The following is a 27,082-nucleotide window of genomic DNA, read 5'->3' as shown; positions in this document are numbered from 1 at the left end:
AACAGTTTGAATATTTACTGAAATCGATTGAACTACAAATAAAATGATTGAACTGTTGTTTTTGGGAAGACATAGCTGAAAAAGTTTTGAAGTGTCATAATTCTTATTTCTTTTAAATCAATTATATTTAATATTGAAATGTTTATTTTCATATGTTCATATTTCATATTCAAAAATTTCAATATAAAATTATATTTAATATATAATGTAATTCAAGACCAAATTGATCTTATTTCTTATATTGCATACTTCTATAATATTAGAAGTTTTCAGCAAATTCTTACACAACTTGTGTCCAATGTGCCAACGAATCGCATCTAAGTAAATGTGTCCATAGATGCACACGCAAATGTCGCATCAATTAGGCGGATTGGAGGCCACGTTAACTTGGCTGACTTGATGGCGACCAGGTTTAGGCCAGAGGCTAGATGACTAGATGACTAGAGTACCAGGTCCGAATGCTTGGCTAGTTGGTTAAAATGAACATTGACTCGCACACATTCAACCAAGTGATTGAAAAGTAAAAGGCAGTTGTGTAAATTGGCCATCTAAGTGGCCGTTGATCTACATGGACAACTATTTTCTGTTAGTTGTTAACTATTCACTGGTTACTGTTGACAGTTGGCTTTTTGCCTGGTTCATTGCTCCTCCGCCCACATGTCACGCAATAGTCGAAATCGACAGCTGTTGTGCGACCTTCAATCGAAAATGCCTTTCCTTGATTTAAGTGGAGTACAAATATTGTTGGCATGCAAACAGCAGCAGCAACAACAACAAATCAAATATTATATAAGCGAGTGGAATATACAAAAATAACAAGATGTTTGCACATGTTTTGTTTTGTTTTTATTTATTGAAAACACATTGCTTGATAATCACCTTATATGCAAACGTTTATTGAACCGATAAGTGATCGCAGCTCGCAGCTCGCAGCTCACAGCTCGATTTTGATAAGCCTGATAAGCCTTGTCATCGCTTCCCCATTGATTTGCATATATACCCATATATATATATATATATTCGTAGCAAATATATTGTAAATATCAGTGCACATCAATTTATAAATAGAGCTCTAAATATAGTTTGTGTAAAATTAAGCAACGTTGCCTGGCGATGAATCGTATAGAATATCAATGAGAGTTTTCCAGTCAGAGCAACTAATCTAGATATACTCGTGGGTAACATAATTAAATTATAAGAAATTTACTATTAGCAGTTGAAGACACCTTGAACACCTAACAAAATGCATCTCTTAATTATGCTTAAATAGTTTTTTAATGTATTTTTTTTGTTCACTCTCCTTTGAACTAGTTCAACCGTAAACGGTCAAAAAGGGGGCTATGTTAAAACTCCAAAAACTAAACCAAACTTTGAATTTGCAACAGCAACAACAACACTTTTAGTAATTTATGTTAATTATACGCTCCGTTGAACGAAATGCGCAACTGGAAATGGACTATTTTTTCTTTATTTTGTTTTGTTTCGTTTTATTCAAATTGGGTTTTTAGGCCTTAGTTAAATTTGACTGGAGTCGATTGAAAAACTAATGCAGCACTCCTCTCTTCAATTCCAGCAAGCAACAACAGAGGCAAGTGCAACGGTGGCAGCAACAACTCTATAGTATGCGTCTCTTTAAAACTCGCAAATCTACGGACACATACAGCACATTAAGCGCCGCTCAGCAACAGCAACAGCAGCAACAACAACAACACTTGAGCAACAACAGCAACATTTTCCATAGCAATAACAGCAACAACCATAAAACTCACGCCTTGGCAACATGCAGCAACCGATTGAGCAAAGGTATTGCCAGCAGCGTTGCCATATCCTCATCCTTGCCTGATCTGCACGACAATACGGCCGTCATGATACTCAGCTGTACGACGCTGACAAGCAATGGCGGCGCCACAGCAACTGCTGCCGTTGGTGCAGCAGCAGCAGCAACAACTGGCAATAATGGACAACCGTTACGCACAGCCACGCCCACATGTCTGGTAAGTGGGCGACAGACGCCGTCAGCGATATCGATGATCTCCTTGCAGGAGGCAAACACATTGCACAGGCAACAGCAGCAACATCAGCAACATCAACAGCAACAGCAACTGCAACCAACAATTTATGTCCCCAATAAACTGAGCAACAATGTCAACAACTCGAGTACAGCAACCTTTCTGCTAAGCTACGCCAGCAACAGCAATATTGCTAGCGCCCAGCAACAACAACAACAGCAACAGCATCAACAACAGCAGCAACACTATCAGCAATATGTGGCACAACGTCTTCATCCTGCTGCAGCGGTTGCTGCCACCTCAGCCTCGAACAGCTGCCTCTATGAGAAGTCAAATGTGAACGGCGGCAGCAGCATTTCACTGGCGTCAAGTGGTAAGTTAACTCACAAATAAATATGAAATACAATTTAGAAAATCGGATATATATTCCATTTATAGGAAATAACTCAAAGAGAAATAAATTCTACTAAAAGAAACTAAACTTTATAATATCTCCTCAACATCATTGGCAATTGAGTGCAATCATTTAGCTGCCAATGGCAATCGTTTTCCAAATGGTCTTCCATTTGATCCTTGCGCAGAAGGTAGCCTTCTCCATTCCGAATGCAATAAATGCTGGAATTAGTGTCGGTTGTATTCAATAACATATATGTACCCGATTTGTTATACTGCAGCATGTTGATGAACCATGTTGCATGCAACTCGCAGATATTGCGCAAACGTAACCAGTAGTTAGCAGTCTGCAGTAACTCCTCCGCTTGCCACATGCTGCAGTTGCTGTTGGCGCCTAGTTCCACAACTCCATTCGGCAAGACATAAAGTTGATCCCGGTCATGCTTCAGGCAGAACCAACGACTCTTAACCAAATCTCTTAGGGATCTGGGCAAACTCTGCAACATATTTTGCAGTTGAAGACTGTTCCAATGTGGTTCCTGATCCTTTCGCAGCTGACGCAGAGTCATCGCAAAATGTGGCAATAATCTTTGATCGCTTCCAAGTCGATTTGAGCGTCGCAGTTGCCAATAAAAACTCATCCAAAGATAGAGTTTGAATTGATTATGGGGATTAAGTCGTTTTTGCATCTCTCCTAAGTCCTCTCCGGAATTCTCCAGAAACTGGACATTCCAAGCCATACGCTGCTGCTCCTCCTGGCTGAGTTGTTCACTTAACTCCTGCGTCCATGCATCGAATTGGGAACCATTTCCATTTAGCTGCTGCAGCACTGTTTTTGCCAGCTGATAGCTATAACTGTCCTGAATATTGGCCAACAATAAGGCCAAGAATGGTAGCCAAATCTTTAGATTTAACCGCTCAACCATCGCCGTGCAAAATTTCGCGCAAACTGAGAACAACTTCCTCATTGGGCTCATATTTATAAACAGCTCCATGAGAGTACAGCAAGACTATAACTTCCAGTTAAAATTTGAAATAAATTTATTAATTATTGTTACTCTTATGCAGTTTGTTTTTATCATTGACGTGTAATGTAACAAAATATAAATACGTATATTAATTGCAAGGTACTAACATAACTTAGAAAGTGTTAAATTGTAACTAAAAAAAATATCTTAAAACTTTTATCTTATCATAACATAACATAATTTTCAAAATTGATAGCTTCACAGAAATTGTAGGGTATTCAAGCTTTCGACTTTAACAACAACTTTTATAGCTTATCATTCGCATATTTTTTGTGCTACTGGTAAGTTGATAAGTTATATCAGTTGAAAATGTTGTTGCACTTTTGATTCATCGATATTCAACCAAAATTCAATATGAACGAAATCTTTAGTATATTTGATTACTTCCTATATATTTCAAGGTCATATGCCGGATTACAAGTTGGTTACTGCCGTGCCCGTGGTTGTTCTAGATGATGAACAGAAATTGGTGGCAACAGCTGCTGAGACGCACAGCGATGCTGGCAGCAACCTAAGCACAGGTAGCGCCACATCCTTGGCCAACACCACACGAAATGGTGAGTACCACAATATAAATTCTAAATATAAATATGTACACAAAGCACCCCAAAGCCCCAAATGCGCTGGAAATTGATTTTCAAATGAGTCTCGAGTGTTATCAAATGTATATCTGCCATTTAGCTATTTATGTTCGCCAGTGTAATTTATGTGCTTCAATTGGAAAGCCCTCACAGATTTTAGAGATTGGCCATAAATTAGCTAGCGAGCGGTGAGTGCTTTCAAGTGGCAGCCACTGCTAATTTTGGTTACTGTTTTTAATTGCTGCTCTTGCATTATACAAATTAAATGGAGAGACTCATTAAATGATATTTAAATAACTTCCAGTACTCAAATGTAGAATGTTTTAAATAAGTAATGTGTAATTCATAATTAAATATTTCACAATACAGTTGCTTAATCTATGGTTAATATCAATTACGTTGCTCTGAGCTTAAGAATAGACTCGACTTTTTTTTTTCTGTGTGCGGTCAATTTGCTGTCGCATGCTGGATTTTGGCTGCTGGTTTAAAAACATTTCCGCATATGTCAACGCATCATCAACCTTTGCCGATTGTCATCGATACTTGTAGGTGTGTATTGTGTGTGTGTGTGTGTGTGTGTGTGTGTGTGTGTGTGTATTGTTGGTGTGTGTATTGTGTGTGTGTGTGTGTGTATAGCACACCCTGAAATACCGTATTGACCTGATTTTTGCATTGTCGTTGCTGTAATGCGATCCGAAGCAGCAACTGCGACTGTAACTGGGATGGAACTTGCAGTGGTATTATATATAATACATATATTGTATCTACACATATCTTTTGTACCTGAGGTCTGGGCGCACGGGCGACTGTGGTTTTAGTTACGGCCCTAAAATCCCATAAGCGACCAAGTGTGACAAAGCTGGGCATTATGTGATCCATTTGACTGCTGATGATTCGCAAATGTGAGCAAGTATTCGACAAAGAGTTGTGTGAGTTATGTGAGACTTGGATTGCGGTCTGCTCGTTATGCAGCCAATAATAATATTTATTGGGGCTTGAAGCTAAATGGCAACTACTTACTTCGTCTGAGCGGACAGAAAAGAAATCTGTAAGTAGGTGAAAGAAGTAATGGAAAATTCATGGAGACACAGATGGCACTCAGATAAGAAAATGAATTGAAGTCAGCTAAGGCTGGATATCTTTCCGATCGTATAGAAGCCTAAAAACTTCAATTGGTAGAATAAAAAAGGATGATAAAATATGTTATTTCTTATCATTTATTCATAATAAATAGTTATGGAAATTTGTGTGGATCCCAATATTATTTTCAGCTAAGAAAATATGCATTAAAATCTTCTTCACTTAAATATTTATATTTTTAATTGGAATTAAATGTTAAAGATAGTTTTCAATGCATAATTATACAAATGTATGACCGATTTCGAACACCTTGTTCATCTGGGTATCTTAAAATGGCGATATTTCTTCTTACACACTTTCTTACTTCACATATTAACAATTTTTAGTTACTGACCAAAAATTGATTTACTAACCGGTACCATTGAAAGATTGGCCAAGAAGAAGTTCAATAACCATGTCATGGGAAATATACAATCACAACATTTGCATAATGTGGCCGATGTGGCCAGTTGCCAGTTGCCAAATTGAAGCGACCAATGTGACCCAAAACATGTGCAACAACCGCATCCATCATGGTTGATGGCTGATGATTCCAAAACAACAAGAGCAAACAAAGAAATGAGCCAAGCAAAATGCGCCCGGCATGCAATAATATCTCACGTATGCGCTCAGATTGCTGCAAATTCTTCTTCGATACGGATTCAGAGTCAAGCCTTCACTTGAATCGAGATCGATAATCGGCCAGCGGAATAAATCAAGCCGAAAGAAGCAACAAAAAAACATGTAATAAGCGATAATCCCAGTATAAATGCGCATGCGTGCAAAAGTGTGTGATGAACCATGAGAGGGAGAGAGGTTAAGGAGGGGGAGGGAGGAAGGGAAGCGAGAAGAGTTGGAAATGGAAATGGAGTTGGAGTTGGAACGCAGAGCGCCAGTGCGAAATTATAGCATTTATGTTTTGCCGACTGCCAACTGGCAACTGGCAACTGCCGACTGCCGACAGCTGGTTGCGAAGAGATTCTTCAATGTTGGCGCTTATTGATTTCTCATGCTCTTTCTTCTGTTGCTTCTTGTGCACAATCTGACTCTTGAGCAAACGGTAAGAAAACGATTGCCACACAATAATGGCCATTATTTGGTGAGCTGATGAAAGCAATTTACAGCTCCACCATTGACCTTGGCAGCGGGCACCTTTAACTAATTAAATACAATTAAATTTCATCATTAGAATGTGTTATTCCAATACACACACACAGCCACACTCAAAGAGTGATGTGCAATCATTTTTCTCGGTAGACACGCAAATGAGCAAATGGCAAAGCTCGCTTATAGAACATAATTTGATACCTGATAATTGCCAGTTGTAAGTCTGCATGCCTAAATATATGACAACAAATGACAGCTTTAAGGAAAGAGCTTCAATTATTGAGTGAAAGAGAGAGAGAGAGAGAGAGAGAGAGAGAGAGAGAGAGAGAGAGAGAGAGAGGTTTTAAAGTTATAACGTTTCTCTGAGTCGCATTATTTGAATAATGACAACAGTATATCCTGAGAAAATGTTTTAGAATGTTGCAGATGGCAAGCTGGGAAGAAGTTTTTGTATTATGGAAAGTGAAATAAGTGACTGACTTTGATAATTTATTTATATTATTTTAAGTGCACTGAAACAACTTATTTAAGAGTTTAGACTTTCGTTAGCTTCTTTCTTTTAGCTGCCATAAGAACACATTGGTCAAAAGATACGTTTTTGTTAAATCTTTCCACAATCTTTTTCAAAACTTAAGTAAACAAATTCAACAACAATACCAGTTTGGCTCTGCAGTTAATTTTAGAATCCCAAACCACAATACTAATTCAAAATCCAAGATGACTTCATGTGCAATATTTATTCTCCTAAGTAAAAACAAACCAATTGATTTTAGTCAAGTCTGGAAGCAAACCTGCTTCTTATAAGCTGAATACATATTTGATTTAAATCACTCCATTATTTTAAGCCAAATTAGACATTAACAGTGCCAGATAGTCAAATAAAGATCATGATTATTAGATTAATAAGAACACAACATAATTGCTAAGAAATCGTTACAAATCTTATTACATTAGCACTTCCTTATGCCATACAAATGTAGCAAACAAGATTTTTCTTATTTTCTTCACTTACAATTCGCCTTCGCCTTCGCCATCCCCTTCCGCTTGTCCAGCCTGTGTCAGTCGGCGAAAATGGCAACAAAGCCATCTCGTAGCCAAGTCTTCTCACCCGGTTTGGACGCTGGCGGGCATTTGACACCGTCTTGAAAGTTAAGTGGGTGTAGAATTTGTGGCATGTGGCCGGCGGTCGTTTTTTGATTCTACTCGCGGAGAGGCTGTCATATAATTGATGCCTGCACCATTTGCTATTATTGTTTAACACTCGCCCAGTCACAGCTTCAGCTGGCCAACGAGCCAGCTCAAGCCATTCCCCCAATCCCGCCAATCCCAGCAATTCCACCAATCCGCCTTTGATTGCAGCGGGGCTGAAAATTTTTAATCAAAGGCAAATGGGCAAAAAGAATGGCGGAACAAAGTCGGTCAGGCCTGGGTGGAGCTATGGTTGGAGTTGTTTCAACTGTCAACTTGAATTGAGGCTGGCAGCAAACGCATCATCGCCGCCACGCTGCGCCCACACAGTTTACCGGTTACCGGAACACATGCCACATGCCACACGCCACAAGCCTGCCTGCGGCTTGCTGCGGCTATTAAACATCTTTGGCACGAGTCAGAGAGTCGTTCGGCAGAGGGAGATGCAGATGCAGATGTGGAGACCCAGGCGAAGCTCAAAACCTCACTCACTGCTCGATAGGCAATTCTATGCATGGCTACACTCGAAAAAATATGTCCAACATGATTAAGAAACACACTCAAAATGCGCTTTCATCGAATAATTTTTTCTTTCAAAAATAATATGGAAAGTATAAACCAATTTCTTGAAAACTCTTAAAATATATAAAATAAAATGTAAAAATAGAATCATTAAAAAAAAACCAGACACGTGACTAATACAAATATGTTTGGTTTAATTTATATATAATTTCTAAAAATAAAATCAGAATTATTTCTCTTTTTTGAATTCGATTTTCTACAAATGAAAACCTTTTTTTTTTTTGAGTGCGCGGGGCATTTAAAAATAGTTTTCAAAATCGTGGCCAAATCCGTTGTGAAAAATTTGCTGCATCTGATTCTATTGTGCATGTCTTATACTAATTGTTTAGGCAGTTCTCCATCTGTCTCTCTCTCTCTCTCTCTCTCTCTCTCTTTCTGTCTCCCTCACTCTCTCACACTCTCTCTTCCTTCGAGTTATCGTGATAAATATATGGGACAAGCGCATAAATTTGTTTATTAACGAGCTAAAAACTCTGACTGCAAATGAAAACACCACTTTGAATGCCTTTTTAAGTGTTTGGCAATTGATGTTAAAGCCAGATCGTAAAAATATTTTACGGCTAACGTTATTTGATTGGCCACGCTAAGGACTCTTAAGGGGAAGTCCATTTAATTTTAGTTGAGGTGTCTTTACTGTACAATAATTAACTGTACTAAGTTACGAATACAGCAGGCAAATCAGTTCAAGATGACTGCCTGTTGGGGTCTTAATCAACATGGATTATTTGGTAGCTAGCATTGTGTATTAGCATCTCCAATTATTTCCTGGTAGTAGCCAGGGGTCTTGATTATTTTTAAATTGGTAAAGGGATATAAAATACATAATTCTTGACACAAGTATGATTTCATAAATGGCATATATTTGATAACACTTTTAAAATATTATCTACAGGATATAATAACGAGCTTAGTTGTTCTGTAAATCCATCTTTGATGTAGCAAAAGATGGTTAAAATTAGGCAAACTGGACTCTCTAATATATACTAATAAGAATAATATTTAAATGGATATTTTTCTATTTGATCTATTCCTCTACACATGCGATTGATATATACACCATATACTACTTTATACAGGGTATATATACAATTAAAATTGACATTAGCTTGTACATTTTTCAATACAATGATTATAAAGTACGTATTTAAGTTAACAGGAAGAAGACTGTTATGAGCGTTTTATTAGTTATATATTTATATGTTAACGATTAAATTTTAAATTGCATTCATTGATTAATTAGCGTGATTAGTAGTTAAATAACAATAAAAGGTACATGTCAGATCTTTCAACACAAACCGCCGCCCTCCTCTTCCTCCTCATTGTCCAGTGTGTTCGCGTCCGATTTCTTCTCCACCTCCAGGGCCTTTGGCAATGGAATGTTCTTGGATAAAATGGCATATTCCACATCCATGTGCCGGATGAATGGAGATGCAAGCATTCTGGCAGCCAGATCACGATCCTGATCGTCGAATGCTTGCAGAAGCGTTTGCAATGTGGAAACCTCTTCGGTCTCACAGCAGCTACACCATTCCTTGAACGACTTCTCCGCCTCGACAGGGTCACCCAGGGCCAATTGGACGAGAACAAGGGCGACAACCATACGTCCAATTTGTCCATAAGATTCCGTTTGCTGATACAGCCCAATTAGTTTCCTAATCGCCTTTGTCGCCTCCTCATAGCGCTTCAACTTGACCAATAGCCTCGACACTTTCGATGCGAACTCGGCTGCTTGGCGTGTGGAGTCCTCAATGAGGATTATCTCCACAGCATGCTGATAGAATCGCAATGCGATTTCCGGATTTTTTGCTTCCGTCAATTTGCCTGCCTTGTCCAGAGCACCGGCAGCAGCTTCTGGCGATCCATGTTGCTGATACAAACTGACCGCCTTATTCGTATACTCCTCAACGTCATTGAATTGATCGAGCTCCTTCAGCAACAAGATTATTTGCTCATACGATTTGGCTGCATGGAACCAGGCTTTGTTGTTTTTGTAGCAATCAATTGCCTTCAACCAGCATTGCTTGCTTTTCTCGAACGATTTCGCAATGCGATATGCAGTTGCTGCCTTCGAATACTCATCGCCAGCGCTGTCATAGTCCGGTGCCCATTTAAACGCTGACACTTTCAGGCTCTTTTCTGCTGTGCGCTCTAAAGCCTCGGCTTCTGCAATTTTTTTAGCTGCCAACGACATGTTTGCCAGCGAAAAATCAATTGTTTATGTGTACAATCAATGACTCAACAGTGTGACCGTTGATTGGCAACGACAAAAATAAACTCAAACAAAAAATACTTATGTATCGATACGTCGACATATCGATATGCACGGTGATTTAGCGATAGTTTAACGCGATTAATTTTAAATATGCGATGACAGTTGAGAGCAACTTTTTATTATGGCTAGTTTTACGAAAATAAGCTAGCAATTTATGAAATCGACCATTGAATAGCATTAAAGCATTTGATAAACAAAAGTGCAGCAAATTGTTGCTTTAGAAAGTCAATTTTATTGCACCGCAACACTTTGGCTGTCAAAGCTGCCACTCAAATTGCGGTCAACACACATCTTTTGAGCCGACCTTTGTTGTGGTTTTTGCTTTTGCTTCAATGCCTGCAAGTCGATGCCGGTTTGACGAGCACGTGTCTAGCCCTCTGAAACCACAGAAGGAAGATGGGACAGAACACAGTCTCAGCGCCTTTGAGGTGTTGCGAATGCATTGAAACATATTCTAATTACATTAGAAATCACATTATGATTGAGTTCTCTTTTCTTTTGCAGTGTTCACGTGGGGCAAGCGAATGAGTCGCAAACTGGATTTGTTGAAGCGCAGCGATTCGCCCGCCGGCAATACACACAAATCCCATACAGATCTGCGCAGTTTGTTTCACTCGCCAACGCACAAATCCAGCAACAGCAGCAGCAGCAACAACCACAAGTCATCTGGAGCAACTAATTGTGGCGGATATCAGAGCAACACGCTCAAAAAATGCAAATCGGGACCCATTGAAACAATCAAACAACGCCACCAGCAGCAGCAGCAACAATTTCAACCACAGCAGCAACAACCGTTGTCAGCGTGCGAGGATGTGGCCAACAGGGGCAGTCAGAGTGCCCAATCGACGCCCACTCATCATCAATATCAGCCACGTCCGCAAAAGGCGTTCAAGAATTTCTTCCATCGGATTGGGTCCACGGGCATGTTGAATCATCGCTCCCACAATCTGCTGAAAGCCTCCGAGGCATCCCAACAGGCGGTGCCAACGACACAAACGCTCTATCGGAGTAGCTCCACCAGCCAGTTGTCCAGTTGCTCATATATCAAATGTGATGATCCAAGCGATGGCCTGAATTTGCAGCGACAAAATTTGCAACAACACCACCAGCAACAACAGTTGCAGCTGCAGCAACAGCAGCAGCAACACTTGCCACGCATCTCCAGCTTAAAGTCGAGCAGCTGTGATGATATTGCCAAGGTGAGCGGATGTCTAACGGCCAGCAGCAGCACTAGTGGAGGCAGTGCATCTGGCAGCACTTTGAGCTCGCCACCGTCTAGTAATCCGAGTGGTCAGCAGGATGCCACACGACGTGGCGCCTTTCCCTATGCCTTTCTGCGTTCGCGTCTCTCCGTGCTGCCCGAGGAGAACGGTGGCTCTGTGCTGCTCAAGCAACGCGAGCAACTGCAGCGGGAGGCACAGGCACAAAACCAACGGCAGCAGCAGCAGCAGCAACAGCAACAGCAATCTCCCTTGCCGCAGAGACACTCACCGGAGCAACAGGTGTCGCGCAACGATAGCATCTCATCCAAGGACTGGGAACCACTTTACCAAAGATTAAGTAGTTGTCTAAGTTCAAATGAGTCCGGCTACGATAGCGATGGCGGCCAAGCGGGTGCCCGTTTGGGCAATAATCTAAGCATCTCTGGCGGAGATACAGAATCTATTGCCTCGGGCACACTGAAACGCAATTCGCTCATCTCACTCAGCTCATCGGAGGGTGTTGGCATGGGACTCGGATTGGGATTGGGCATGGGCATGGGATCGGGTTCGGGCTCCTCGGTGCGGAATAGTATTTGCAGTGCACCCGTTTCACTGGGCGGCTATAATTATGACTATGAAACGGAGACAATAAGGAGACGCTTCCGTCAGCTGAAGCTGGAGAGGAAATGCCAGGAGGATTACATCGGACTGGTGTTGTCGCCCAAAATGGTCGTCACCAACAACAATGAGCAGCAGTATCGCTATCTAATTGTCGAATTCGAGCCATACGGCATGGCCCAAAAGTAAGTAAATAATGGAAAACAATATTTGTTGTGCAGTGTATTTGTACACTGGAAAAATGTAGTCTTTTTCAATCAAGGAAAATATTTGTATGAAGAATTTAGACATTGCTTAGAAGTACAAATATTTTGTATTTTTAATTGTTTTTTGTATAGAAATTAAACATTTAATAACCAATATCTTTCACTCTCCCCTTCGTTCTCTTTTTGTCTCCTTTCCGTTTCGCCTGCTCCCCCATAGGGATGGTCGCCTGCGTCTGGGCGATGAGATTGTTAATGTGAATGGTAAACATTTGCGGGGCATTCAATCGTTTGCTGAGGTGCAGCGCCTACTGAGCTGCTTTGTGGAGAACTGCATTGATTTGGTGATTGCACACGATGAGATTGCGACTGTCACCGATTTCTATACCAAAATTCGCATCGATGGAATGAGCACGCAACGGCAACGACTCAGTTACGCCCAACGCACGGATTCTCTCAACAGTTTGCAGAGCCTGCAAGTGGAACAGGAGCAGGAGCACGATCGAGAAAGGGAACGTAATCTGGATGAGTGCGATGCACGTTCTGTGGCCAGCGTTAGTACGTTGCCAACGCCCATGCCATTGATGCAACATCGTCGGAGTTCGACGCCTCGGCACTCGCTGGATGTGAGTGCGCCAGAGAATGAGGTGTTAAGGCGCCGGGCGCGGAGCTCTTCAGGTCAGCGCAGCAGCTTGACTCTAACACCGCTAACACCGCTCTTTAACAACAAAAACTCTCAACAACAACAACAATCAGACACTTGCTCCAACTCCTCATCCACATCCACACTAAATCTCAATAACGACTCCTATACACCCGTGTATGCGAATCGGGCGGCAAGTGTTTGTGTCGCCTCCTCTCTGGCGGATGACGACAAATGGCGATTGCTTGCACGCAAACGCTGTTCCGAGGGTGCCGCCTTGGCTAATGATGCCCACCCACTCGGGCTGGCTTCCACGGGTCAGCAGCAGTTTAATCAGCGCACCCATTACGCTCGCAATTCGATTAATTTAACCAACTCACATTATCGCTCGCTGAGATTTGCACACTCCCGTCTCAGTTCGTCGAGGCTCAGTTTATTTATGCAAGCGCCGCTAGCAGCAGCAGCAGCAACAGCCGAAGGAGCTGAAGAAGATGCAACAGCAACAACAACAACCACAGACACAACAACAACTGATCTCACTAATCAACAACAACAACAACAGCAACAACAACAACCACAACAACACCATTCCATATATATTAAGCATACGCCAAAAAGCGTTTCATTATTTGCGCCTAATCCATTTCATAATTCCTGCTCCACTGCATCACCATCATCATCGTCATCAGCAGCAGCTGGAGTAACATCCTCATCATTGACACCGCCCACCGCCTCTCTAATGCATCATCGTCCATCGCTGCCAGTGGCCAAGTTAACCATACGTGATGAGGAAATGGCTGAAGTCATTCGAGCCTCCATGAGCGAGGGTGAGATTCTAACAACTAAATAACTTACTAAACACACTTAACAAATGCATTCAATAACAAAATAAAACCCACTTTTATACCAGGCAATGGACGCTGCACACCCAAAACAATTACATTTTTCAAAGGACCAGGCTTGAAGTCCTTGGGCTTCAGTATTGTGGGCGGCAGAGATTCACCAAAGGGCAACATGGGCATCTTTGTCAAGACTGTTTTTCCCTCCGGCCAAGCAGCCGATGATGGCACACTGCAAGCAGGTACATTTTTAAACATAACTATTTCCAATAGAATCTTTAATTGAGTTCTTCAACTGTCTCCTAAAGGTGATGAGATTGTGGAGATCAATGGACACTCTGTGCAGGGCATGAGCCATGCCGAAACAATTGGACTCTTTAAAACTGTACGCGAAGGCACCATAGTGCTGAAGGTCTTGAGGAGAAAGTAAGACAAACTCATCAAATAATCAATTTTCTTTACGATATTTAAATATTTTCCCATTTTACAATTACAGATTACAAAAAGCTAAATCAATGGGCACTTAAATACAAATCATATTTAATTATGCATATCGAAGCATATTTTATAGCACTATTTTTATTTTTATGTGAAACCTATTTGTTAACAACTAAGCCAACTAATATGTAAATATAGAGAAGAATTGTAAGTGAAGTAATCTAGTGGTAAAGATTCTTTACTTTTTTTGTAAACGTACAAAGTCCCGGTAATATGCACCCTTACGTAAAAGACATATGTATATATTTACACATACTTGCTTACATAGTATATATGTATCAATAGAGATATCTGTAAAAACTAATAACATTTATAAATTGGCTCTTTGCACGCTATATTTAAGTAATTGAATGAATTAACATTTAAATTATTTACAATAATCTAAGTTAAGCTTTTAAAACGTTGTACAATTTCTTGAAAATAAAAAAATGAATAAATAAATGTAAGTACCTATAAATGTTCAGGTAGTTTTCCATCAATATTTTTTTGTCTATTAGAATTAAAATAACAAAACCTGCAAAATCTCAGCCGGTTCCATTTACAAAATTATATTTTACATAAATAAAGATTTATGTCCCTATTTTCTATAGTATATATTGAATTCTATTTAGCCTCCGTTGCCATATCGCCTTTTACTAATAACCTTTGCTTTTTTACAAAGTGATCGATGCGATTCTCCAGGCTCTCTGCATAAAGATTAAGATACAATTTATTCTTCGGTTAATAGATTGTTTTCAGAGTTAAGGACTTACCACAACGCTTGCGCTGCAAGAGTGGCTGATATTGACGTGGCTTGGCCGCATCCTGCAGGAGAAGCGCCTGCGCATTGATCTTTTGCGGCTTACACTTCTGCTGGACAAGCATTTCCAGATGCTCCAGTGTGTTGCGGATCATGGTGCATTTGACGCTGAACTGCGTCCACTCGTTTTGCACATTCTCGACAAGCTTCTGTAGATTCTCTTCACTGTAAACCCAATCAGTAAGATCGGGTTCGCATGGTGCAGCAGTCTCCATTTTAAACGAGGAGGCATCATCGGCAGCATTATCTTCGTCAGGTGCTGAATATGATGCTGATGGATTTGTTCGACGCGTGGTATTTGCACGAAAATCACAGCGGAATAGATTCAACGGTAAACCAATGGCAGGGGTATACTGTGGCTTGCACGGATTGCTGACGACATCTAGCAATTTACTAATGATAACTGGCTCCTCATGTTTCTGGCCAACGAGCAGCAGCACTGCCATAATGCAGCGTATCTGATGCCAGAGAAACGCATTCGCTTGTATTTCCAAATAATACATTGTGTAGCCTGTAAACAGAAAAAGGGATTCATGAGTCATAAAAGAACAAATATTAAAAAACACTAAAACTCACCCGAATTTAGATCATTTTCTACTTCGACAGCAGTTCCTTCACACGCCTGTATCCTAGCTGCCTGTAAATTGCGCATATAATTCGTAACGCCATTGTGCACATCCATTTTACAGAAGTTTCGGAAATCTCCATGACATACAATTAGGTCGCAGGCCATGCGCATGGCTTCAATATCCAGATCTCCTTTGGGAAAGTAGTAGCGATATGTGCGTGAAATGCAATCGAATCGAGCGCTGTACACATGATTTCGCAATGGCATCCAGGACACACATTGAATGTTCTTGGGCAGCACACGATTCAGCAGACTGCAGTAGTCGATTTCCGTTGCCAATGAGTCCGACTCCAATTGGACATCGGGTGCATGTTTACTACGCAAATCAATGGATATTACTTGGCAGAAGGCGCTGACCTCCTTGTCAGTCCGACCGCATCGATGATAATTTGACGTTGCCCGCGATTCAATCAGACAGGTGCGTATCAATGCCCGAAACAAAAATGCCTCTGCAATGATAGAAATTGGTAACAGCTTATTGAATTAAAATTCAAGTTATACTCACCAATTGTCTCATTGGAATCCTCCTGGCAGGCAAAGCCCTGATAGTCCCAGCCAAAGTACATAACTTTGAGCAGAACATGTCGCCGATTTGCACTAAAAGCAAAGCAAAATGCAAATAGATTAATTAATCCAATAACACAAGCTCTCCACTTACCTGTCCCAATTGAACTTACGTTGTTTTCCCTCTTTTTTAGATGTATTTTCCTCTGTTGGCAGCGTTACTGGTTTTTCGGTATCTCCCCGCAAAAGCGTTGTGTATTCTGCGTTGTTTCTGTCGTTCTCGGTCAGTTTCTTTTGTAGTATATTTTTCAGCTGAAAGTTGTACGCTTCGAGCTGTTCTATTTTGTCAATTAACTCCGTTTTGCTTAGCTGCTCCAGCGCATCGCGCGATAGGCCTTTTGCACGCTTATTAATCACCACTTTTTTGCTCATTGCATATATAAACAAATGCAACACGTGCGGTCTAAAAACTCATTGTTTTAATTGTTGGTATCGATATTTTTAGTGATGGGCAGGAAATTCTACTCCTTAAGAGACTTATCGATAGATATATACCACAGCAAGGTATCGACTATCATTTACTCTTCTTCTTCTACGTGCAAACAACAAATTAAATCGTTTTAAATAACTACAGAAAAATACTATTTCATTAAAATTAAAATTAATATTTGAAACTATTCAATATGCTCGAGGGCTGGTACTGTCGCTCTTTGGCCAATGAAACAACCACAGCCCATAAAACCGAACGACAGCATTTGGAAAGCGATGATGACCACCTACAAACCAAACAATCGGCGACAGTTCCTGGAGCAGCTGGTCCCGTTGGTCTAGCTGAATCCAGCTCAGCATCGACTGGCACAGAGCATCCGAGCATTGACTATAAAGAGCGCTATCGCAACCTGAAGCGCAAACTAAAATTTCTCATCTATGTAAGTGATGCAAATGAATAAATATTAATCATATTGCCTTTAATCAATGGTCTTGCAGGAGAATGAGTATTTCCAGGACCTGCTGCATACCAACCAACGACGCTTGCTGAAAGTATCGCGTGATCGATCGTTTCTCATCGATCGCCTCTTGCTGTATGAGAAACCAGCCAAGGACTCAAGTGACAGTGATGCCACCGATAGCTCCAATTCCGATGCGGAACCAATACCCCCAACGCAATCCGCTCTCGATGTGACCAAGGAATCTGTTGCAATGCGTCGCAAGCATAAGGATAAGATAGCCGGTGCAAAGGTGATTGTACCTCCAGCTACAGCACATGCCGGGCCAGTTGCCGTAGGTGGAGCAACACGCGGACGCAGGCGCAAAAATGTGGCCAACACACCGCAACAGCCGGGCAAGAAACCAATAATGGCGATGGCCACAGCAACGGTGTCACCTTCCGTGCAGCAGCAGCAGCATCAACAACAACATCAACTGGGCGCTAAGAATGCCTGTAGCTCTGGTTCCGTCACGATGAGCACAGCGGAAATTACGCGTCAATTGCAGGAGCGTCGTCCCACACCTATTGAACTGATGAGCCCGGAATGCGCCTCCGCCACAGTTCCCGTTACGATGCTCAGCGACGAGAGCCCATCCAAAATGTAGGCTTGCTACTACACTTGATTTATGCTCCACATTTCTAATCGATTTTAACACATTTCTCTTCCTTTAGCTATCCCAATGAGAGCCTGCAGCATCTCATGGAGGATGACTCGCCGTCTCATGTGGCCGCCGAGGAATGTGTGCCCATGGTGTACACAAATTAAAGATTACATTCTAACTAATTATCTAAATATAAATATAAATTCAGTCTTTACTCCTTTGCATTGATAATAAAAGTAATAAAAGCAACTTGTTCGCCGCGCACCATCAACTGGGGCAATTCCCGACTCAATTCGACATTCTTACGGTTTAAACTCTTTACATGCACTTTGGGCAGTTCAATGCCCAGTTGGTGAAGTCGCTCGCTGCAATCCTCGAACGCGGATGTGTTGCATATATTTTGCTGCCCATATTTATATTTGCGACGCTGACGAAACTCGATGGCGTTCTTCAGCAGCAGGTTCCATTGTTTGTCGAAAGCTACCAAGTCGCCCTCAATGCGACCACCAATACCATGTTCCTTGCGTATGTGGACACACAGACGCCGCTGGTACAGCCTTTCCTGCCCAGCAGGTAAATATTTTTGTAGCAGCGCCAATGGTCCTTCAGCGCTTGCCATATGTGTGTAAAGATTGCGTTTGTATTTAAGTTTCTGGACACCCTCAATTGGCATCTGATGCGGCTCAAAACGGCGTGTGGTATCCGCCGTGAATGGGTTCTTCCTGCTGTCGGTTTGGTGCTTTGTTGCTGGCGCATCATTGGTTTTCTGTCGTTTATTTAGCTGCCAAACGCCAAATTTTGTCAGCGCAGTTTCAAATGCGGCCAGATTTTGATAGAGTACTTTCGGCGCCTTTTCTGTCACCTTATAGTTGGCGGCATATAGCGCAAGCAGTGGATTAAAATGCTCACTGCCCACATCCAGTTCCTCCGGCGCACGGCGCTCCTCATTTCCAGTTGTGTCGGCCATGCTAAATGTTTTGTAATAACAAACTTTGCTATTGTTTTTGATAACAAATCAACATTAAGGGTATTCCTTTGTGTTAAGCAAGGTTGGGCGCGATCAAAAACAGCTGTTTGACTGTCTGAAGCCACAATTTACGTGCGCAAATTCATTTTAGTTTTTATCAGGTGAATTTAAAATTTATCTGCCTCCACAGCGTAAAATTAGATATTTTTAAAAATACAATTCATAATGTAGCCAATAAAAACTAAAAATGAAATTTATTTACCATGACCTTAGCAATACAAGACTAATACAAGACGCTAAAAAGCCTAATTTGTCCACCATTTTACAAAGCTTTTGTTTCAGAGCTTTTTAATGGGAGAGCAAACAGTGTAATCAAAGTACAATCTGAAAATTGATAAGCGACTCACGTAAAATGGACCCAAAATCAAGTGCGTATATAAAATGAAAAGTAAAATTGTAATTAAAATATTAAACAATATGGATGGTCTATTTAGTTAGTTCCAGCTGGGGACTCTCCAATAAGATGCTGATCGGTATGAGCGTCGGCGTAGTCGTTGCTGGAGGGGCAGGGTATTTAATCTATCGCCATTTGCATCGTGATTTGATGCCAGAGAAATGGCGTCGCGTGGGCACCTTGCAGAAAATTCACATATTTCCAGTTAAATCGTGTGCTCCACTCCCTGTGGCCACCGATCAGGAATACGATTGTGATATTCTGGGTATTGGCATTGGAAATGTGCGGGATCGGAAATTTATGATAATTACTAATAACAACGAAATGATAACGGCTCGAGGTTATCCGCATATGCTGCTCATTCAGCCCAAGCAGTTGCCTAATGGTTTGGTATTCAGTGCACCGGGTATGCCCGACTTGGAGCTGGATTTTAAGGAGCTCGCGACGGGATCGAAGGATGTTGCCACATCCGTTTGGGGCGTGGCCGTAGATGTCATGGTGTGTGGCACTCGGTTTGATAAATGGTTCTCGGAGTTCATACTAAAAAAAGACTCGGGCCTGAAGCTAGTTTATTATCCATACCCTGAGCCAGTGCGTGACACTGTTCCTCGACTTAAGCATATGCCTTTCCTGAGACAGAAGGATTCAGTAAGTATATGTATATATATGTTATATAAATCACCATGTGCGAACTGCATCTATGATTGTGTTGGTTCAGATCAGTATTTTCTTTTTTTACTTTTCGCTTTGCATTTAATGCTTTTTATTGCCATTAAATATGTGAAGCAAATTCATTTTTATCAGCTTAAGGCTATATAGTCTCTCTGAGATTGCCTAACTGTTTCTTTATGATTTTCAACTATAGTAGTCTGATTTCTAATATTTAATTATGTTATTTTTTAGGGTACATTTAATGATGCCACCAGCTACATGATGATGAATCAATCATCGATCGACGATTTAAACACGCGCTTAAAGCGCCCCGTCGATGCACAGCAATTTCGTGGCAACTTTGATTTGAAAATGGACGTGGACGAACCATACGCCGAGGATCATTGGCAATGGATACGCATTGGCGATGAGACAGTCTTTCGAGTAGTTGCTCCCTGCACGCGTTGCATCTTACCAAACATTAATGTGAATACGGCGGAACGCGATGTCGATGGAGAGCCTTTGAAAACATTACGCAGGTAGGTGTATAATATATATATAATATATGCGAAATAAGTCAGAACAATAATTTAATTTGTACATTTTTACATTTACAGCTATCGCTTGTTTGACTACCCATCTCCGGCACTGGGAATTCACTTGGGTATCCGTCGCCAGGGAATCATTAAGGCAAATGATGTCGTTTATGTTGAAGCCAAATGAAATAAAAACACAACTTAAGCGCAATTATGTAGAAATATACTTGTATACATTCATCTTTCTTACATTTAACAGAGATTATGGATAGTAAGAATGTGTAATAATATGCAAATAAACATCGGCATGAGCTAATAACAATGTAAACTTTAATGGAGGCACGTTTGCCAGGTGAGACCGCCACAGGCCATGCTCACAATTACATAAATAATGAATAAAATCACTAGGCCAACGATAAAGTAGACCCGCATGTTCTTCCAAAACATTTGGCGCGCCAAATTTCGCGATGCCTTGCGGAATGCAACCGACTACAATTGAAATAGAATATAAATATAACTATTTGACTATTATGTGTGTAATATAATCAGCTCACATTATTGCTCAAGTTCTCGGTTTTATTGACTAGCAGCTCCAGTTTCTCGCCCCGATCACGCAGACTATCTGCAATGATTGAGTGAAACTATGCAAGGACAAATTGTTGATTTTAGTGATTTTTACCGATATTCTTAACCATGATGTCTTTGAGTTCATCGATTTATCCATGTACGTTTTTTAGCTGCCAAACGCCAAATTTTGTCAGCGCGTTTTCGAATACGACCTGATTTTGAGGGAGTACTTCTGGCCATTTTCCGTCATCTTACATTTGGCGGCATATAGCGCAAGCAGTGGATTAAAATGATCATTGCCCATATCCAGTTTCTCCGGCGCACGGCTCTCCTCATTTCCAGTTCTGTCGGCCATGCTAAATGTTTTGTAATCGCAAACTTTGCTATTGTTTTTGATTGCAAATCAACATTAAGGGTATTCCTTTGTGTTAAGCTTATTTCAAGCAAAGTTGGGCGCGATCAAAAACAGCTGTTTTGCTGTTCGACTGTTTGAAGCCACAATTTACGCGCGCGAATTCAATTTACTTTTTATCAGGTGAATTTGAAATTTTGTCTGCTTCTACAGCATAAAATGTTCTATTTTAAACATACAATTCATAATGTAGCGAATAAAACCTAAAAATGAGGTTTATTTACCATGATCTTAGCCAATACAAGACGCTAAAAAGCCTAATTTGTCCACCATTTTACAAAGCTTTTGTTTCAGAGCTTTTTAATGGGAGAGCAAACAAAGAGTGGTAAAAGTATCATCTGAAAATTGATAAGCGACTCACGTAAAATGGACCCAAAATCAAGTGTGTATATAAAAACAAAAGTAAAATATTAAACAATATGGATTGTCTATTTAGTTAGTTCCAGCTGGGGACTCTCCAATAAGATTCTGATTGGCATGAGCGTCGGCGTAGTCGTTGCTGGAGGGGCAGGGTATTTAATCTATCGCCATTTGCATCGTGATTTGATGCCAGAGAAATGGCGTCGCGTGGGCACCTTGCAGAAAATCCACATATTTCCAGTTAAATCGTGTGCTCCACTCCCTGTGGCCAGCGATCAGGAATACGATTGTGATATTCTGGGTATTGGCATTGGAAATGTGCGGGATCGGAAATTTATGATAATTACTAATAACAACGAAATGATAACGGCTCGAGGTTATCCGCATATGCTGCTCATTCAGCCCAAGCAGTTGCCTAATGGTTTGGTATTCAGTGCACCGGGTATGCCCGACTTGGAGCTGGATTTTAAGGAGCTCGTGACGCTCTCGGAAGCTGTGCACACATCCATTTTTGGCGTGACCGTAGATGCCATGGTGTGTGGCACTCGGTTTGATAAATGGTTCTCGAAGTTCATACTAAAAAAAGACTCGGGTCTGAAGCTAGTTTATTATCCATACCCTGTGCCAGTGCGTGCCACTAGTCCTGAACTAAAGCATATGCCTTTTCTGAGACAAGAGGATTCAGTAAGTACATATATGTACATGGTATATAAATCACCATGTGCGAACTGCATCTATGATTGTGTTGGTTCAGATCAGTATTTTCTTTTTTTACTTTTCGCTTTGCATTTGATGCTTTTTATTGCCATTAAATATGTGAAGCAAATTCATTTTTATCAGCTTAAGGCTATATAGTCTCTCTGAGATTGCCTAACTGTTTCTTTATGATTTTCAAATATAGTAGTCTGATTTCTAATATTTAATTATGTTATTTTTTAGGGTACATTTAATGATGCCACCAGCTACATGATGATGAATCAATCATCGATCGATGATTTAAACACGCGCTTAAAGCGCCCCGTCGATGCACAGCAATTTCGTGGCAACTTTGATTTGAAAATGGACGTGGACGAACCATACGCCGAGGATCATTGGCAATGGATACGCATTGGCGATGAGACAGTCTTTCGGGTAGTTGCTCCCTGCACGCGTTGCATCTTACCAAACATTAATGTGAATACGGCGGAACGCGATGTCGATGGAGAGCCTTTGAAAACATTACGCAGGTAGGTGTATAATATATAAATATATATAATATATGTGAAATAAGTCAGAACAATAATTTAATTTGTACATTTTTACATTTACAGCTATCGCTTGTTTGACTACCCATCTCCGGCACTGGGAATTCACTTGGGTATCCGTCGCCAGGGAATCATTAAGGCAAATGATGTCGTTTATGTTGAAGCCAAATGAAATAAAAACACAACTTAAGCGCAATTATGTAGAAATATACTTGTATACATTCATCTTTATTACATTTAACAGAGATTATGGATAGTAAGAATGTGTAATAATATGCAAATAAACATCGGCATGAGCTAATAACAATGTAAACTTTAATGGAGGCACGTTTGCCAGGTGAGACCGCCACAGGCCATGCTCACAATTACATAAATAATGAATAAAATCACTAGGCCAACGATAAAGTAGACCCGCATGTTCTTCCAAAACATTTGGCGCGCCAAATTTCGCGATGCCTTGCGGAATGCAACCGACTACAATTGAAATAGAATATAAATATTACTATTTGACTATTATGTGTGTAATATAATCAGCTCACATTATTGCTCAAGTTCTCGGTTTTATTGACCAGCAGCTCCAGCTTCTCGCCCCGATCACGCAGACTATCTGCAATGAATGATAAGAATTACTTGAGTGAAACTATGCAATGACAAATTGTTTTTTTTTTTTAGTGATTTTTACCAATATTCTTAATCATAATGTCTTTGAGTTCATCAATTTGTCCATTTACACGGGATATGGTATCCACTTCGCGCGATTGACTGAAGTATACCATTTGCTGGGACAGTACCTTGGAGAACTCTGTGTTCATGGCATACGCAATTGCCGTGGCCACTTGCAGGCCATAAGTCTGTATAAATTTTTGCTTAATATCAGCCAGATAGAGAAAAGCTCGGGAGCGATCAAACTCCTACAAATTGTAACAAATATAATTAATAATTAGATTAAAATCAGTGAAATATTGGCAGCTTACGTTGTCGGTGATGCACATGTAGATCAGCCTATTTTCGCAAGTATAATGTATCAAATAGTCGCCGTGTGTGTAAGTCATCTTGTGGTTTTGTACCCCAATTCGGCTCATTATCTGCTCGGTGACTTCAGCAAAGTTGCCAACGCATTCGGCAAACTTGGCCAGCACCGTTGTGTCGCGCGCTATAACACTATATAATATTGGCATGATGCTTATTGGTGTTGTCTTTGTTGTAGTTTGCTTGCAACCGCAATAAGGCGTGGTGATTAACACGTCTTCACAGAACCTTCTTCACGTCTTATTGTACTATTTATCAGCACAACAGCTACGAAAACAATGCCTTGCAGTAGCTACTGAAACAGAAATTATATGTTTATCAACAATGTTGAGTTATCACCAGAATTGTTCTGCACTTTTATGACTTACCCAATTGAATTGGGGCTACGTCTATAAATATATATATGTAACATTCAGTTGACAAGCAAGTATTGTTTATCCAATTTTTTAAGCAATAATATATGTCATGCTTATGCGTTTCAATGGTCAAAAACAATAAATTACTTCATTAATTAAATTAATTAAATAAAATATTTGTAAAACACCATAACAGATAGCGGTTGTTTACTTCTAATCAGTTTATTGAATCATCCGAAAAACAGCGAAACAAAAAAGTCTTTTTTTTTTTTATAAATGCACTTGCACTTGCTTGCTTTCTACATCGATATATCGATGTTTTTTTTTTGCAGCCATCTATGCATTCGCCGATAATCGCTCACGTTGAGTACGATAGTTTATTCTATTTCTACGTGTTATTATTCGGAAGTGTAGCTAAATAGAAATATGACAGTTCCACTAGATCAAAGTGATAAGAAACTTTTGAGTTCGAAAATGTTGGGTAAATATATAGGTAAGTATTTAATGGGCAACACTAATGCCATGAAAATGCAATATACACCTTAATATTATGTATATGCATTGCAGACACCTGTGTACGGATTTTAATTGTTATATTTGTCGCTGATTTTATGCAGCGTTTGTCTTATGCTTTGGCTGAGTATTTCCTGTACGGAAATCACTATTTGCTTGAGGAGCGTCTGTTGACAATTTTAAGACGTGCTTTCACATATAATAGCAAAACAATATGTCTGACATTTGGGATAATGTTTTTGGGTTTTGCACGCTTTGGCCGCACCGGCAATCTAAACCAATTGCTGCCCAGTTGCTCAGATTTCGCCTATATGCCACTCTATTGGATCTACATATATGCACAGATGAGTCAGAGCTCGTTGAGCTATGCGCACTGGATACGCGATGCACATGGATTGGATTATGCAGCCGGCATGGCATCCAATTACTTTCATGGCTATTTAAAACTTTCACTACCCGCGCGCAATGGCGAAGGACTGCAGCAGCGGATGACGGACTACGAGGATTCCCAAAATGTGAAATTTGGTTTGAGACGCTTGATCATCCTCGTGCCAGATGAAATGTTCGTCAAGGGCCTCATTGACAGCCCATTGTTCGAAAAGGCTAAGGTAAATTTGAAAATGTTGATTTGAGATTATAATTTCGTTTTCTTTCTTTAGCCTTTGGAGACACATTTTATAAATCGTGCTGGTGTTAATCGTCCGTTCAAGCATGATGTCTATAGACTAAATAGGAAAATAAATAACACCTCTTACTACTTTGCGATAGAGGGAGCAACCCCAATGTTATCTTTTTTTGATGCAATGCATCATCAGCTGTCTGCCACATGGCAAATGCAGGAAATGAAACGCGAAATCTGGCTTAAGTTCTGCAAACATTTGAAGGGCCTATTGAGCACCTGGCCGGAAACTCGAAATGAAGTGGAGCTGATATTTTATAGTGGTGTGCAAATTATTATTAAGCAGTATACACATATATGATAATAATTTACTTCATTTCAGCACACAATTCAAATGGAGAGCATGTAGACGAAGCCGAAGTTATTATCAATCACGTTTTTAAAGATAAAGTGATTTATTAACAAAACAATAATTATAAGTAAATAAGTTATAAAAACTAAGACTTGCACCATGAATGTGACAATATGACAAGCTTTTATAAACAAAAATGAACTGATTATATATTATATATCAATATTCTGCTGCTCTATCGATTCTAACTCTTTCAGCTTAGCCTCGGCCGAGGCTAACATTCGCGACTTCCATTTTTCATAATCTTCAATCTCTACTTTTTGACTATTGTTTTTAACTATGATATCTTTCTTTTGATGCTTATCAGTTAACTTAGCTGCCACATTGATCTCCTTGTAATGCTTTGTAATCATACGCTCCCATTGCTGCTCCAACTGTTGCCATTGAGTGGGACGCAAATTGCTGAAGGGCATCAGTTTTGCCTTGGGCACTTTTCTTTTCAGCAGACGGCAGGCGTGGAAAACAGCCATAGCGGCATATTGTGGATGATCTGCTTCATCCGAATGCTCGTGCATAGCAATGTTGTTCTTAAACAAAGTCAGCAACTCTTCGGCTTTGCGCGCCACTTCGTTTAGACTTAGCTGGACGCAGATATCATTAATGGTCGCCAGCACATTGAGATCGAGTAGCTTCTTGAACATGCGCTTGTTATTCACATAATGACTTTTCCTTAATGCGGACAGTTTCAATGCCTGCTCCTTGTCAAATCCAATGCCCAAAAGAGTGCATGCAATATCCGCACACAAAACTATTTTGCCATATTCATTTATTTGTAGTGGAACATTTGCAGAACGCAGCTCCAATAATCGTATCAGCTCGGTTGTTTTTCTAGAGATATATTCAGATTCAGTAAACGTGGAATAATGTTGTTAGTATAACACTTACCCCAAAACATTGGGCTCATCGTGCAGGCCCATTTTCAAAATTAGCTGTTCAATCAATGTGGTCATTTTACAAAACTTCTTTAATTGTATACTTCTTTTGGCGCGAAATAAAGAGATGTGCGTGCGAACAATCGATAACAACTCAAGTCAACCCTGAAATCCACCGATAGGGGCAAAGGAAGGCGCACAAAACAAAGCCCTTCCAAATTGCAATCAATTTATCCGAATAGAATATGGTGCTCAATTTGTAAAATATCTTTCCAATAAAATAAAGA

At 40.4% G+C, this 27,082-nt stretch overlaps 12 protein-coding genes across 14 annotated transcripts; 5 read left to right on the top strand and 7 right to left on the bottom strand.

Annotated features, from left to right (window-relative positions):
* The first annotated feature begins 1,573 nt into the window (after window positions 1-1,573).
* LOC6561319 (la-related protein Larp4B) lies at window positions 1,574-14,399 on the top strand. 2 transcript variants are annotated; one of them, XM_032734123.2, is made up of 7 exons: window positions 1,574-2,382; window positions 3,832-3,987; window positions 10,784-12,284; window positions 12,523-12,980; window positions 13,856-14,026; window positions 14,093-14,210; window positions 14,281-14,399. In XM_032734123.2, the coding sequence occupies exons 1-7, from the start codon at window positions 1,623-1,625 to the stop codon at window positions 14,309-14,311; spliced, it is 3,195 nt and encodes a 1,064-aa protein (XP_032590014.1). In that variant the 5' UTR covers window positions 1,574-1,622; the 3' UTR covers window positions 14,312-14,399. The 2 variants fall into 2 exon arrangements, with proteins under 2 accessions (XP_032590014.1, XP_001986383.1); XM_001986347.3 differs by having other exon boundaries at window positions 12,523-13,772.
* LOC116805127 lies at window positions 2,486-3,328 on the bottom strand. The gene has a single exon (XM_032735537.1). The coding sequence runs from the start codon at window positions 3,326-3,328 to the stop codon at window positions 2,486-2,488; it is 843 nt and encodes a 280-aa protein (XP_032591428.1).
* LOC6560932 (gamma-soluble NSF attachment protein) lies at window positions 9,151-10,247 on the bottom strand. Its single transcript, XM_001986348.3, has one exon. The coding sequence runs from the start codon at window positions 10,196-10,198 to the stop codon at window positions 9,293-9,295; it is 906 nt and encodes a 301-aa protein (XP_001986384.1). The 5' UTR covers window positions 10,199-10,247; the 3' UTR covers window positions 9,151-9,292.
* A 43-nt stretch (window positions 14,400-14,442) lies between the features above and the next one.
* On the bottom strand, window positions 14,443-16,689 carry LOC6561100 (tRNA pseudouridine(38/39) synthase). Its single transcript, XM_001986346.3, has 5 exons — window positions 16,368-16,689; window positions 16,215-16,306; window positions 15,658-16,158; window positions 15,035-15,592; window positions 14,443-14,968 (listed from the first exon to the last, which is right to left on the bottom strand). Exons 1-5 carry the CDS (start codon window positions 16,643-16,645, stop codon window positions 14,886-14,888), a joined length of 1,512 nt encoding a protein of 503 aa, XP_001986382.1. The 5' UTR covers window positions 16,646-16,689; the 3' UTR covers window positions 14,443-14,885.
* Window positions 16,690-16,786: 97 nt separating this feature from the next.
* LOC6561099 (INO80 complex subunit E) lies at window positions 16,787-18,074 on the top strand. Its single transcript, XM_001986345.2, has 3 exons — window positions 16,787-17,142; window positions 17,201-17,802; window positions 17,874-18,074. Exons 1-3 carry the CDS (start codon window positions 16,897-16,899, stop codon window positions 17,965-17,967), a joined length of 942 nt encoding a protein of 313 aa, XP_001986381.1. The 5' UTR covers window positions 16,787-16,896; the 3' UTR covers window positions 17,968-18,074.
* Window positions 18,015-18,872, bottom strand: LOC6560853 (U7 snRNA-associated Sm-like protein LSm11). The gene has a single exon (XM_001986344.3). It carries the CDS (start codon window positions 18,768-18,770, stop codon window positions 18,015-18,017), a length of 756 nt encoding a protein of 251 aa, XP_001986380.1. The 5' UTR covers window positions 18,771-18,872.
* Window positions 18,861-20,739, top strand: LOC6561056 (mitochondrial amidoxime reducing component 2). The gene is made up of 5 exons (XM_001986343.3): window positions 18,861-18,931; window positions 19,101-19,198; window positions 19,265-19,872; window positions 20,128-20,414; window positions 20,493-20,739. Exons 2-5 carry the CDS (start codon window positions 19,183-19,185, stop codon window positions 20,596-20,598), a joined length of 1,017 nt encoding a protein of 338 aa, XP_001986379.2. The 5' UTR covers window positions 18,861-18,931; window positions 19,101-19,182; the 3' UTR covers window positions 20,599-20,739.
* Window positions 20,725-21,359, bottom strand: LOC6561055 (vesicle-associated membrane protein 7). The gene is made up of 3 exons (XM_032734430.2): window positions 21,091-21,359; window positions 20,966-21,033; window positions 20,725-20,900 (listed from the first exon to the last, which is right to left on the bottom strand). The coding sequence occupies exons 1-3, from the start codon at window positions 21,104-21,106 to the stop codon at window positions 20,742-20,744; spliced, it is 243 nt and encodes an 80-aa protein (XP_032590321.1). The 5' UTR covers window positions 21,107-21,359; the 3' UTR covers window positions 20,725-20,741.
* A 324-nt stretch (window positions 21,360-21,683) lies between these two features.
* LOC6560899 (mitochondrial amidoxime reducing component 2) lies at window positions 21,684-23,307 on the top strand. The gene is made up of 4 exons (XM_001986341.3): window positions 21,684-21,772; window positions 21,827-22,434; window positions 22,690-22,976; window positions 23,061-23,307. Exons 1-4 carry the CDS (start codon window positions 21,757-21,759, stop codon window positions 23,164-23,166), a joined length of 1,017 nt encoding a protein of 338 aa, XP_001986377.1. The 5' UTR covers window positions 21,684-21,756; the 3' UTR covers window positions 23,167-23,307.
* On the bottom strand, window positions 23,191-24,631 carry LOC6561110 (vesicle-associated membrane protein 7). Of its 2 annotated transcripts, XM_001986340.3 has the most exons (5): window positions 24,392-24,631; window positions 23,969-24,315; window positions 23,677-23,905; window positions 23,534-23,601; window positions 23,191-23,468 (listed from the first exon to the last, which is right to left on the bottom strand). In XM_001986340.3, the coding sequence occupies exons 2-5, from the start codon at window positions 24,170-24,172 to the stop codon at window positions 23,310-23,312; spliced, it is 660 nt and encodes a 219-aa protein (XP_001986376.1). In that variant the 5' UTR covers window positions 24,173-24,315; window positions 24,392-24,631; the 3' UTR covers window positions 23,191-23,309. The 2 variants fall into 2 exon arrangements, with proteins under 2 accessions (XP_001986376.1, XP_043072310.1); XM_043216375.1 differs by lacking the exon at window positions 24,392-24,631 and having other exon boundaries at window positions 23,969-24,318.
* Window positions 24,632-24,758: 127 nt separating this feature from the next.
* LOC6561109 (stimulator of interferon genes protein) lies at window positions 24,759-26,088 on the top strand. The gene is made up of 4 exons (XM_001986339.3): window positions 24,759-24,872; window positions 24,947-25,500; window positions 25,552-25,834; window positions 25,894-26,088. The coding sequence occupies exons 1-4, from the start codon at window positions 24,806-24,808 to the stop codon at window positions 25,971-25,973; spliced, it is 984 nt and encodes a 327-aa protein (XP_001986375.2). The 5' UTR covers window positions 24,759-24,805; the 3' UTR covers window positions 25,974-26,088.
* Window positions 25,943-26,903, bottom strand: LOC6560465 (origin recognition complex subunit 6). Its single transcript, XM_001986338.3, has 2 exons — window positions 26,809-26,903; window positions 25,943-26,751 (listed from the first exon to the last, which is right to left on the bottom strand). Exons 1-2 carry the CDS (start codon window positions 26,871-26,873, stop codon window positions 26,076-26,078), a joined length of 741 nt encoding a protein of 246 aa, XP_001986374.1. The 5' UTR covers window positions 26,874-26,903; the 3' UTR covers window positions 25,943-26,075.
* Window positions 26,904-27,082: the final 179 nt, after the last annotated feature.

The sequence above is a fragment of the Drosophila grimshawi genome, unplaced genomic scaffold (genome assembly GCF_018153295.1).
Source record: "Drosophila grimshawi isolate 15287-2541.00 unplaced genomic scaffold, ASM1815329v1 contig_1367, whole genome shotgun sequence".
NCBI lineage: Eukaryota > Metazoa > Arthropoda > Insecta > Diptera > Drosophilidae > Drosophila > Drosophila grimshawi.
The sequence above is the reverse complement of the archived record's forward strand: the minus strand, read 5'-3'. Positions and strand labels throughout refer to the sequence as shown.

Excerpts from the sequence above, each read along its gene's own strand:
- LOC6560465 (XM_001986338.3), bottom strand. The coding sequence starts at position 26,873 with ATGACCACATTGATTGAACAGCTAATTTTGAAAATGGGCCTGCACGAT. Across the intron at positions 26,752-26,808 it reads GATGAGCCCAATGTTTTGGG|AAAAACAACCGAGCTGATAC; the intron begins GTAAGTGTTATA and ends ATATATCTCTAG.
- LOC6561055 (XM_032734430.2), bottom strand. Across the intron at positions 20,901-20,965 it reads CCGAGAACTTGAGCAATAAT|TCGGTTGCATTCCGCAAGGC; the intron begins GTGAGCTGATTA and ends TTTCAATTGTAG.
- LOC6560853 (XM_001986344.3), bottom strand. The coding sequence starts at position 18,770 with ATGGCCGACACAACTGGAAATGAGGAGCGCCGTGCGCCGGAGGAACTG.
- LOC6560932 (XM_001986348.3), bottom strand. The coding sequence starts at position 10,198 with ATGTCGTTGGCAGCTAAAAAAATTGCAGAAGCCGAGGCTTTAGAGCGC.
- LOC6561319 (XM_001986347.3), top strand. The coding sequence starts at position 1,623 with ATGCGTCTCTTTAAAACTCGCAAATCTACGGACACATACAGCACATTA. Across the intron at positions 3,988-10,783 it reads GGCCAACACCACACGAAATG|TGTTCACGTGGGGCAAGCGA; the intron begins GTGAGTACCACA and ends TTTCTTTTGCAG. Across the intron at positions 14,211-14,280 it reads CTGAAGGTCTTGAGGAGAAA|ATTACAAAAAGCTAAATCAA; the intron begins GTAAGACAAACT and ends TTACAATTACAG.
- LOC6561109 (XM_001986339.3), top strand. The coding sequence starts at position 24,806 with ATGACAGTTCCACTAGATCAAAGTGATAAGAAACTTTTGAGTTCGAAA. Across the intron at positions 24,873-24,946 it reads AATGTTGGGTAAATATATAG|ACACCTGTGTACGGATTTTA; the intron begins GTAAGTATTTAA and ends TATGCATTGCAG. Across the intron at positions 25,501-25,551 it reads CATTGTTCGAAAAGGCTAAG|CCTTTGGAGACACATTTTAT; the intron begins GTAAATTTGAAA and ends TTCTTTCTTTAG.
- LOC6561100 (XM_001986346.3), bottom strand. The coding sequence starts at position 16,645 with ATGAGCAAAAAAGTGGTGATTAATAAGCGTGCAAAAGGCCTATCGCGC. Across the intron at positions 16,307-16,367 it reads CGTAAGTTCAATTGGGACAG|TGCAAATCGGCGACATGTTC; the intron begins GTAAGTGGAGAG and ends CTTTGCTTTTAG. Across the intron at positions 15,593-15,657 it reads AGAAAATGATCTAAATTCGG|GCTACACAATGTATTATTTG; the intron begins GTGAGTTTTAGT and ends TTCTGTTTACAG.
- LOC6561056 (XM_001986343.3), top strand. Across the intron at positions 19,873-20,127 it reads TCCTGAGACAGAAGGATTCA|GGTACATTTAATGATGCCAC; the intron begins GTAAGTATATGT and ends GTTATTTTTTAG. Across the intron at positions 20,415-20,492 it reads CCTTTGAAAACATTACGCAG|CTATCGCTTGTTTGACTACC; the intron begins GTAGGTGTATAA and ends TTACATTTACAG.
- LOC6560899 (XM_001986341.3), top strand. Across the intron at positions 22,435-22,689 it reads TTCTGAGACAAGAGGATTCA|GGTACATTTAATGATGCCAC; the intron begins GTAAGTACATAT and ends GTTATTTTTTAG. Across the intron at positions 22,977-23,060 it reads CCTTTGAAAACATTACGCAG|CTATCGCTTGTTTGACTACC; the intron begins GTAGGTGTATAA and ends TTACATTTACAG.
- LOC116805127 (XM_032735537.1), bottom strand. The coding sequence starts at position 3,328 with ATGGTTGAGCGGTTAAATCTAAAGATTTGGCTACCATTCTTGGCCTTA.
- LOC6561110 (XM_001986340.3), bottom strand. The coding sequence starts at position 24,172 with ATGCCAATATTATATAGTGTTATAGCGCGCGACACAACGGTGCTGGCC. Across the intron at positions 23,906-23,968 it reads ACATGTGCATCACCGACAAC|GAGTTTGATCGCTCCCGAGC; the intron begins GTAAGCTGCCAA and ends TACAATTTGTAG. Across the intron at positions 23,469-23,533 it reads CCGAGAACTTGAGCAATAAT|TCGGTTGCATTCCGCAAGGC; the intron begins GTGAGCTGATTA and ends TTTCAATTGTAG.
- LOC6561099 (XM_001986345.2), top strand. The coding sequence starts at position 16,897 with ATGCTCGAGGGCTGGTACTGTCGCTCTTTGGCCAATGAAACAACCACA. Across the intron at positions 17,143-17,200 it reads AACTAAAATTTCTCATCTAT|GAGAATGAGTATTTCCAGGA; the intron begins GTAAGTGATGCA and ends ATGGTCTTGCAG. Across the intron at positions 17,803-17,873 it reads GACGAGAGCCCATCCAAAAT|CTATCCCAATGAGAGCCTGC; the intron begins GTAGGCTTGCTA and ends CTCTTCCTTTAG.